The 10,633-nt window shown below is 49.2% G+C and overlaps 1 protein-coding gene across 11 annotated transcripts in view; it reads right to left on the bottom strand.

Moving 5' to 3' along the window:
• Window positions 1-10,633, bottom strand: part of NF2 (NF2, moesin-ezrin-radixin like (MERLIN) tumor suppressor) — a 93,757-nt gene that overhangs the window by 16,656 nt on the left and 66,468 nt on the right. For 10 of the 11 annotated variants that reach the window (XR_008622646.2, XM_003811995.6, XM_055105922.2 and 7 more), the window contains 5 exons: window positions 10,046-10,168; window positions 8,506-8,723; window positions 7,051-7,156; window positions 3,662-3,789; window positions 381-543 (listed from right to left, as the gene is read on the bottom strand). Coding sequence is in view for 10 of the 11 variants with exons in the window: in XM_003811995.6 (XP_003812043.1) it covers window positions 381-543; window positions 3,662-3,789; window positions 7,051-7,156; window positions 8,506-8,723; window positions 10,046-10,168 (738 nt within the window). In the remaining variant the exon portion in view is untranslated. The remainder of the gene's footprint in view (window positions 1-380; window positions 544-3,661; window positions 3,790-7,050; window positions 7,157-8,505; window positions 8,724-10,045; window positions 10,169-10,633) is intronic. The other variant, XM_055105924.2, reaches the window with a different exon arrangement.

Below are 10,633 nucleotides of genomic sequence, written 5' to 3'. Positions count from 1 at the left end.
TAGAGGGAAAGTCCATTCTCAATAGCCTCCATTTCATTCTGCTTTCTCATAAAGTAAGGCAGCTCCCTGGGTATAACACCCCTTGGCTTAAAAGGGCATTATGCTTTACTGCTAAATGAGGGCTCAAAATCCACCCTGTAACAGGGGTTCATTACATCAGAGCTTTTAACACAAGCTCAACTTCCATCCAGCCAATGGGTTCATAGTCATTGGCAGATTAAATTCCCTTTCTGGCATAAGTTAAAAAATTCCCTCAACTAAGTACATACAAAAGATGGCAATAGTCTAGTGACTTGGCTACTGAGGAAACCAGATGCCAACCGCACATTTCATTGATGATGGTCCTGATCAGCAAAATACAAGAAAGAGACCCTGGGTACCTTTTTAATGGTATTGTGCTTGCTGCTGCCACCCCTGTCGGAGTTCTCATTGTGCAGAATATCCAGAGCTGTCTCCCTCTCTTTCAGTTTCAAGGCCTCGATTTCTGTCTTGAGTTCATTGAGCTGCTCCTGCAGATGCTTGCTCTTTTCCATGTATTCCACTCTGCCGGCAAGAGGGTATCATGCATCAGGGCTTGGGCAGACAGTGAGACACGACTCAGGTGCTCTGTGGCCCACAAGCTGCTTGGTGTGTGATCTAGGGTTTGAGGCCTGGGGTTCACGTCTCTACTTGGCCACTCACAGGCCATGGGAGCTTGGGCTGGTCACTTAACTGCTATGAATGTTTCCTCATCATTAAAATTGGGATAATGATCACAGGGCCGTGGTTAGGATTAAATAAAACAAAGTGTAGGAAGGCCAGGAATGGTGGCTCCACCTGTAATCCCAGTACTTTGGGTGGCTGAGGCAGGAGGATTGCTTGAGCCCAGGAGTTGGAGACCAGCTTGGGAAACATAGCAAGACCCTGTCTCTATTTAAAAAAAAAAGAAAAGAAAAGGAAAGAAAAAGAAACAGTAGAAAAGCCCTTGGTAAGTTCTCATAGGGGGCTCTACAAATACCAGCTCTCATGAACAGCTTTTCGTTCTGTACAAAAAAAAAAAATATGTGAAACAAGCTTCCTGGGAACCCAGAACAATCTCCTTGTCTCAACCCTTCTTGGAGCAGTAATTCAAGTAAACTCTTTTTTTTATATAGGATCTTGCTATGCTGCCCAGGCTGGCTTTGAATCCCTGGTCTCAAAGGGCTGGGATTATAGGCATAAACCACAGCGCCCAGCTTCACGTGATCTCTTTTGATAGGCCACATCCACACTCCCACTTGTTCTGAGACTTCATCTAAAGATGACAGAAGCTCACTCAGAAGCTCACCCAACGCAAGGAAGAAAAGATCCCCACCCTCACCTGAGAACAGATAACACTGAGTGACAGCATCTATGATGGTGAAAATCTGGAAACCACCCACAAAGTGTCCAACTACAAGGCATGGCCAGAAAAACCATGCAATACAAATACCAAAAACACTCCATAGGGATTGCCATGGTTAGTATAGAGACTCTGCCAATATGTGCAAGGGTAAGAAGTGCTATGGTCTGAATGTTCGTGTCTTCAAAATTCATATGTCGAAACCTAATCACTGGCTCGGTGTGGTGGCTCACGCCTGTAATCCCAGCACTTTGGGAGGCCAAGGTGGGCGGATCATGAGGTCAGGAGTTCGAGACCAGCCTGACCAACATGGTGAAACCCCATCTCTACTAAAAATACAAAAATTAGCTGGGCGTGATAGCGTGCGCCTGTAATCCCAGCTACTCAGGAGGCTGAGGCAGGAGAATCGCTTGCACCCAGGAGGTGGAGGTTACAATGAGCCGAGATCGCACCACTGCACTCCAGCCTGGGCGATGGAGTGAGACTCCATCTCAAAAAAAAAAAAGTGTCAGGAGGTGGGGCCTTTGGGCAGTCATGAGGGTAGAGCCTCATGAATGGGATTAGTGCCCTTATAAAAGAGACTCCAGAGAGACCCCTCATCCCTTCCACTGGGTGAGCATGCAGCAAAAAGGGGCTGACTATGAACCAGCAAGAATGCCCTCACTAGACTCCACCTCTGCCCGTGCCTTGATCTTGGCCTTCTCAGCCTCCCAAACTGTGAGAAATCAATTTCTTTCTTTTCTTTTTTTTTTTTTTTTTGAGACAGGGTGTCTCTCTGTTGCCCAGGCTGGAGTGCAGTGGTGCAATCTGGGCTCACTGCAACCTCTGCCTCCCAGGCTCAAGCAATCCTCCCACCTCAGCCTCCCGAGTAGCTGGGACCACAGGCATGTGCCACCACACCCAGCTAATTTTTGTATTCTTAGTAGAAATGGGGTTTTGCCATGTTGCCCAGGCTGGTCTTGAACTCCTGGCTCAAGAGATCTGCCCCCCTTGGACTCCCAAAGTGCTGGAATTACAGGCATGAGCCACTGTGCCTGGCCAAGAAATAAATTTCTGTTGTTTATAAGCTACCCAGCCTCTGGTATTTTGTTACAGTAGCCAAAACAAACTAAGATAGTAACAAAATACAAACTATAAAATAGCAGACACAGAACAGCTTCACCCTGATCCCGGATCCCAACCACATAAATGTATATGTCTGGATAATGGTGAAAGGAACATGGACAGCAGATATGACAGCTAGAGGCTCTGGTTCATTGGCTACTTAGCTATACCCTCAGTGTGAGAGCCCACAGAAAAACAGCCTGGGTTGTGGTTGCCCATACTAGACTCCATGGAGACACTTTCCCCAAAGGGTTTTCCTGAGGATACCACCCATGGTAAAAGCACATGGGCTGCAGAGTCAGATGGGTGAGGGGTTTCAACCCCTCTGCATCAGCTGTGGGATGCTGGTGGAGTTCACTAAACTCTCTAAATCTGAGTTCTCACTTATAAAATGGGAACATGAAAACCTACCTTTGATGTCAGTTTGATGTTTGTAAGTTAGCAGGAATTAAATGAGACAAAAGCCAAAACCCCTGACACACAGGCACTCAATGCATGGTGGCTACTGTGGTTGTCCTCCAGCAAGCAGCAGCAGTTAACCAACTTACCGCTAGCTCTGGGAACTAGGGGCCCTAGCTTAGATTTCTTCTGCAGTGGGGATCCTTTCCTTTCCATCTCTGATCCACTTCTACCCACCATAAAGGGAAGACGGAGGGCAGCTCAGCAATTGCTGCCATGATCAGGCCATGCTGGGGCCCTGCCCAGCGCCACCCACTGCAGCAAAGTGGCCCCACCAGCTGTCAGCTTTCCTTAGCCTCGAGCCTGAGTCTCTTCTCTCACCTTTGTTTGTTCTAGACATGGGAACCACCACAGATCCCAGTTGCTGGAGAACGCAACTAGGAGGTGACTACAGTCCAGTAGTATAACAGCAGTTGAACTGACTCAGAGATGCTAACAACCCAGTCCTACACTTTAGGTGAGGCTTAGAGCCACCAAAAACTCCAGGTCACCAGTCAAGTGTTATTTTTATCCTGGATAAAAATTTTTATTTTTATTCATTCAGAATGAATGCTGATCTGTTGTCCTTAATTTCTGATTAAGGAAATTCTTCCTCCAGGGTGTAAGAGCAGAGCAAACCTTTGCAGGAGTAATGACAGGCTGCTGCAGCGACCTCTCACCTCTGCCCCAGCTTCCCAAGGCCCCAATCACTCACTCTAGTTCACAGCTGCCCACAGCAGGGCACAGGGGGCTACATACTTTTCTTTCTCTATCTCCATGGAAAGCCGCTTCATGTCAGTATCTTTGAAGTCGAAAGACAGGCTGTCACCAATGAGGTTGAAGCTTGGTATGTCAGGAGGCAACGGTGCTGGAATTGGGTTCATGGGCTGTTAATGAGAAATTTCGGATTAGGAGCTTGGGTCATACAAGCACAGAAGGACACTACTGTGTTGACAACCGATCCTCCAGCAGCCACAGAGGCAATGGGCACAACTCGGGTCCCACCTCCCAATGCCACCACAAGCCCCCATCCCTCCACTTCACTCCCTCCACATTTGCCACTGCCAGGTAAACAATATCAAAGACTACAAATCCAGGAAAATCATCCCTCATCCCTCAAATCTCTAACCGTTCTTCATGCTCAGCTGAATCAAACACAAACTCCCACTCGCTTTTTCATTTAGGAAACTCCCAGGCCCCGTGCAAGGGGCTGGAGATGCAGAAAACAAGACAGCATCCTTGGCTTTGAGCAGCTGAAAGTCTTGTTCAGGAAATAGATGTGTTCACAGATCATCACTGTTAAAAAAGGTAAACACTGTAGCCAGGGAGCGAACAGAGGCTAGAAGAGATGCTGCTTTTGCTGGGATCCAAGGCAGTGCCAGGAGAAGGTCTGCCGGGCGGGAAGTCTGGCAATGGGTGGGGCGGTGCCCAGCGAGGGTGCCAGGAGTCTGCCATGCAGTGTGGAGAGGTGGGGTGGGAGATGGGCACCACCACAAAGGGCTCCACCTGCCCACCGAGGGGCTTGGGCTTGGACAATGGAACCGGAGTAGGGCCTGAAGCAGGGGTGGTGTAGTTTTTTTTTTTTTTGGACTTTCATCCCAGCCCAAAGCGTCATCTAAAGAGGGCCCCAATCTAGCTTCCCGGCTTCTCCTACTATTTGCCCTACTAAGTCACAGACAGTATTGTTTATTATCCCCTGGACTACTGCCTTCCCATCTCTGTACCCCTGCCTATCCCATTTCTCCTCCCTATGCTCCATCCCTCTTTCAAGGCCCTTCTCAAACACCACGATCTCTCACCAAAGCCTTTCTAGCCCCTCCCAGCCAGCCGGCAACCCTTTTCTTTGCTGTCCCTTAACGCTGTGTTTACAGTTCTCTAATGGTTCTTCTGCGATTCCACCCTGTAAAAGATTTCTTTTTGGCTGTATCTTCTTTCTACTATTTGCAAGTTTCCTGCAAACAATCTGCCTCTTTTTCATCCTTGGATCCCGTATTGAGTCTAGGGCAGTGTCTGGGAAAGAGCAGAGGCTTGGAACATTCATTTGAGACATTCTCAAGGCCTGAGGCAGACCGTCTGCAAGGGTGCTGAGAGAAGGCTCCTTGGGTGCCAGGGATGTCCTGTTTTCTGATCTGGGTGCTGGGTACATGGGTATGTTCAGTTTGTGAAAATTTTTCAAACTGTACAGTTGTAATTTGGGCACTTCTCTATGTGTATGTTACACTTCATAAAAATTTCCAGCAAAAACACATACTAGTTGCTGCACCACTAGTGAGAGCATGAACTGGTATGACTTCTTTGGAGAGTATCAAAATCGAAAATTTGACCCCACAGTTCTATTATAAGAATTTATTCTACCAATATATCCACGTGTGTGTGTCAAGATTTGTGTTCAGGGATGTTCAGTGTCATTTTGTTCAAAATTGCAAAAGAAAACAGACTAAATACTCATCCATGAGGGACTGGTTAAATAAATTACAATCCATCCACACAACAAAACATGATTAAAAAGCTGATATGGATGATCTCCTTCAGGATTGACTGCTAAGAGGAAAGAGCAGTTACAGCAGTGTATAAGCTTTGCTCCAGTGTATATTTTTAAAACAACACATATAGGCTGGGCACAGTGGCTCATGCCTATAATCCCAGCACTTTGGGAAGCTGAGGCAGGCAGATCACTTGAGCTCGGGAGTTTGAGACCAGCTGTGGCAACATGGCAAAACCCTGTCCCTACCAAATAAAAAAAAAATTAGCTGGGCATGGTGGTGCATGTCTGTGGTCCCAGCTACTCAGGAGACTGGGGCGGGAAGATCGCTTGAGCCTATGAGGCTAAGGTTGCAGTGAGCCGAGATTCTGCCACCGCATTCCAGCCTGGGTGACAGAGTAAATAAAACTCTCTCTCTCTAAAAAAAAAATAATAATAAATAAAATAAAAAATAAAAACATAACACATCTCAGGTGTTCAGCCCAGTTGACTGCTCAGACGACTCCAGTCCCAGCTACCATCTGACTGTGACCACCAGAGAGATCCCCAGCAAGGATCTCTGTCTGGCCCAGTCAACCCAACAAGCCACCAGACGTACTAACAAAGCCACACAGCTGGCTTGGGTGGGTTGTTACACAGTAACAGAGAACCGGGATATACGGCAACAGCAAACTGCTTACATTTTCCCCACCTCAAACCCTGGGCAGCTTGTGCCTCTGGTGCCCTTTGTGCATCTGGGTCATGTATGTGCCTGTGCCATGTGCATGAATGTAAGTATGGGTGCGTGTGTGTGTCCGTGCTGTGTGTGTGGATGTGCTATGTGCATCAATGTATGTATGGGTACGTGTGTGTGTCTGTGTCATGTAGATGACTGTGCTGTGTGTGAGTCTGGGCCATGTGTGCATCTGTGCCCTCACCCTGAATACCCTATGTTCTCTTCTCCACCTGGCTACTTCCTGCTCCCCCTTCAAGCATCAATGTAGACACCATACTGAGCCTCTCCTGCTCCTCCAGGGTGGGCTGTGTCCTCCTCCTCTAGGCACCTGTGCACCCTGAGAACACCTGTCAGGATAGAGACTTCCAACTGCATGGCACTATGTGGACACTGAACAAATATGAAAAAAAAAAAATGCCAAACTGAATGCACAGAAGAAAGGAAGGAAAGAGGCTTCTATTCATTTTGTGACCCCATTTAATGGAAGTCTGACTCTCTGTCCCCACACTGAGAGTGGCTGCTCGTTCTTGCACGGCAGTAATTCACTCTGAGGTGTACAGCCAATCCCTTCCCAGAACTATAATTATGATATATGGTATATACTGATAGTTGAAGATTACATTCAGCTCAGCATTAAGAGGCAAGAGAGCAAATTCTCTTGAGGATAATTTGGGACTATATTACTTAGAAAAAGAAAAACATTCCAGAGCTGGAAAAGGCCCTGTTGCCTGTTATCCAGGCAACCAAAAAGACAACTAACTAGTCCAAAGCCAAATGGCAGACCAGAGTGTTCTACCCAGTCCCTAACTGCAGGCTCTCTGCACCTCTCACCCAGCCATGTGTTTGCCTGAATGGTCACCCTGAAGGCACCGACAGATGAACTGAAGGGCCGGAAGGAAAGAGAACATCACCAGGACTAAGGCAGCCCCAGCTGGTGGCCCCCAGGCTCACCGGGTACGTGGGCTTGGTGGCAATCTCCAGGAGCTTCTGCTTGGCTCTTCGCTCCGCCTCGCGCGCTTCCTGCAGGTCCTGCTTCAGCTGATCTGCCTCTTTGGCCCTGCAAGGAAAGGATGAGATGTCAGCTTCACAGAAGAGGGCAGGTAGCAGGAAAAGACACCACCCCACCCCTGCAGAGGAGGGACCTGGGCTAACCCTGAGGATGGCACCCAAAGAGGTGAAAAAGGACAGTGAGACAGGGATATTTACATGAAATCAGAACTTCCAAGCAAGGACAACATTCCTGAGGACTTTTGTTTGAGTTGGTAAATCTAAACTGGAAGAGCAGGAAAACTGGTGGGGAATGAGAGAAACCAGACCTTCTACAGCCAGGAGACAGAGGAGCTGGAGGGGGCACCAGCAGCTTTCTCTGCTTTATTTTTGGGTGAGAGTGAGCTGGGCAAAGGAAGAACCTGGAGGATCAAAGTTCTTATATTGGATCGCAAAGGGCAGAATGTGCAAGAACTGCGTCTTCACAGCCCCCGGATAAAACACCAGTGGGCCTTGTGCCTACTTTCTCCAGCAGAAAGATGAGCCCAGTCACTGAGGGCACCCGCACCCTGGTGCAGATCCTCATCCTATGGGGCTCAGGTGGACACGGCATGTGAGGCCTGGTGCAGGGACCTGGCCCAACCTGCATCATGCACAGGGAGTGACCCCCGTATACAGTAAGGGGCCTGAAGCAGGGCAGGCAAAAAGGAACCATATTCCCAGAACGACATGCAAAGCGTGGTGAGGAAAACTGTAGTGAATGCACCTTGGTAGCTAAAAGCCAAATTCAAGTGCTCTAAATCAACAGAGCCAAAAGCTGTGGGGAATGTGTCAGTGTTTATCTGAAGGTTGCAGGCCTAGAATAGTCTTTCAAAAGTACAGACAACAGTTCCATCCTTCAACCTGGCCATGAGTGGGACATCCCTGTCACAGAGATCATCCTAGCCCTCCTCCCCCATGTGCCAAGGAAGGCTGGGGGATGCAGGCACTAGCTTCCCTTTAAAGGTAAGCAGCTGCTGTTCTCCTGCAGCCCCACTGAATGAAAGCAGAAAAGAACCACATTTTTTTTAAATGCACAAAGAGCCTCCTCACATCTCTTCAGCTGAAAGTGGTTTGTGGATATGCTCAGGGGTTTTCCTGCACACACGGCCATCAGAGGGACAGGGGCTTATCAAAGAGACACAAGTATGACCAGACAGGCCCCCGTGGCAGGAGAACTGAGTTCCTGTGCCCAACCAGTAGCGCCAGCCCCAAAATGGATAAAGCACCAGTCACCATCAGCCAAGGAGGAGCCTCCCCCCGGCCCAGAAGATGGGCAAGCAGCTTGAGGACAGCTGCTGTAGAGCTCAGCCTCGGGGCAGGCTGGTCTGCGGCCCTTCGCCAGCCTCCTCGCCAGTCTGGTGCCCAGTGCCCCCTCACCTCCTCTCTGACTCCTCAGCCATCTTCAGTGCCAGCACCTCGGCTTCCAGCACCTTCTGCTCCATCAGGCGCTTCTCCTCCTCCGTGCGAATCGCTGTGGCCTTGATGCGCTGCATTTCCTGCTCAGCCTCTGCGGCCTTCTGGGCCAGAAGTTTTGCCTCCTCCTCGGTGATCTGGGCCTTTTCAGCCAACAGGTCAGCTGTCTCCTCAGACCGCATCTGGAGGGCACGGTGCTCTTAGCTGAAGCGGGATCATGTGCTGTTCTCCCGCCCAGATCTGCCTTGAACACTGAGATGGGACAAACCAGAGTCTCGGACTCCTGGGGCCCTGCTGCTGAGTGCCCTCCATGACCCTCTGACAAGAGATGACAAGCCACATTCCCCAACTTTTCAGAAGTGCCCTTCGGGCTGCAACCATGGGGAGTAACAAGAGCACCTTCTCTGAGTACCCACCTCAGCTCAGGCTTATGCTTCACGTGGAGAACAACAACTTAAACTCTGTTCTTTCCCTTTAAATCAGTGGTTAGAACCAGAGGAGTTTTTTGTCCCCTGCAAGAGACATGTGGCAGGCGGGGCACGGTGGCTCATGCCTATAATCCCAGCCTTTTGGGAGGCCAAGGCGGGCGGATCACCTGAGGTCAGGAGTTCAAGACCAGCCTGGCTAACATGGTGAAAACCCATTTCTACTAAAAATACAAAAAAAAAAGCCAGATGTGTTGGCGCGCACCTGTAATCCCAGCTACTTGGGAGGCTGAGGCAGGAGAATCGCTTGAACCCAGGAGGCGGAGGTTGCAGTGAGCCAAGATCATGCCATTGCACTCCAGCTTGGGCATCAAGAGTGAAACTCCATCTCAAAAAAAAAAATAAAAGTACAGCTGGGCACGGTGGCTCACACCTATAATCCCAGCACTTTGGGAGGCTGAGGCGGGCAGATCACGAGGTCAGGAGTTCAAAACCAGCCTGACCAACATGGGGAAACCCCATCTCTACTAAAAATACAAAAATTAGCTGGGCATGGTGATGCATGCCTGTAATCCCAGCTGCTCAGGAGGCTGAGGCAGGAGAATTGCTTGAACCTGGGAGGTGAAGATTGCGGTAAGCTGAGATCGTGCCACTGTACACTCCAGCCTAGGCAACAGAGCGAGACTCCGTCTCAAAAAAAAAAAAAAAAAAAAAAAAAGAGACATGTGGCAATGTCTGAAGATGTTTTGGATTGTTACAAATGGAGGGTGAGGTGCTGCTACTGGGATCTAGTTCCTACAGCAAAGGATGGTCAGCCCCAAATGTCAGTAGTGCCCAGGCTGAGAAGCCCTGCTGTAAAGGCAACCTCGTGGTGAAAGTGGAGTTTGGCTGCACATAAGCTCAACCTAAATCTGCTTCTGCCAACACAGGTGAAAAGAAAAGGCACTGATTTTTTCAAAGCTGAAATTAAGTATTTCAAAGCAAACGCTGCTAACTCATGGTTTTCAGGAGACCAAGCTCCAGAAAAGCCAAGGAAGTCCCCAAGTAGCCTCCTGGAACCCCAGCCCCTCAGAAATCACCAGTGCTTCGTTGGCCATTGTTGCTTCTTCTTTCATCTGCAGCAGCCTCCTCTCCAACTCATCCCTCGTGCGTTCAGCCTCCTCCCTCATCTGCTTCTCTCGAGCGAGGCGCTGCCGCTCCATCTGCGAGGGGTGAAGAAAAACAGTCACTGAATCACAGGGCTCGAGACCTAGGGTGCCACAAGGGCCCAAAGATGCCCCATCTCCAGAGTCTCCCCTTTTGGGACCTTTTTCCTTCCCTTTCCTTTAGGTAGCCAGGGTCATTCTTATTGCCCCCCACCCCGTCCTTCTAAACCAGTTGCAGAGTTGAAAGCTGTGCCACTTGAAAAACAGTCTAGTGGTGAATGAACAAACGAACAAACAACAAAAACCTGTTGAGTCTTGACCCGGATAGAAAGAGGCATTCTTTTTTTTTGGTGGAGGGGACAGAGTCTTGCTCTGTCACCCAGGCTGGAGTGCAGTGGCACGATCTCGGCTCACTGCAACCTCCGCCTCCCAGGTTCAATCAATTCTCCTGCCTCAGCCTCCCGAGTAGCTGGGACTATAGGCACCCGCCACCATGCCTCGCTAATTTTTGTATTTTTAGTA

Source organism: Pan paniscus, chromosome 23 (assembly GCF_029289425.2).
Source record: "Pan paniscus chromosome 23, NHGRI_mPanPan1-v2.0_pri, whole genome shotgun sequence".
Taxonomy (NCBI): domain Eukaryota; kingdom Metazoa; phylum Chordata; class Mammalia; order Primates; family Hominidae; genus Pan; species Pan paniscus.
This window is presented reverse-complemented; position numbering and strand designations above follow the sequence as displayed.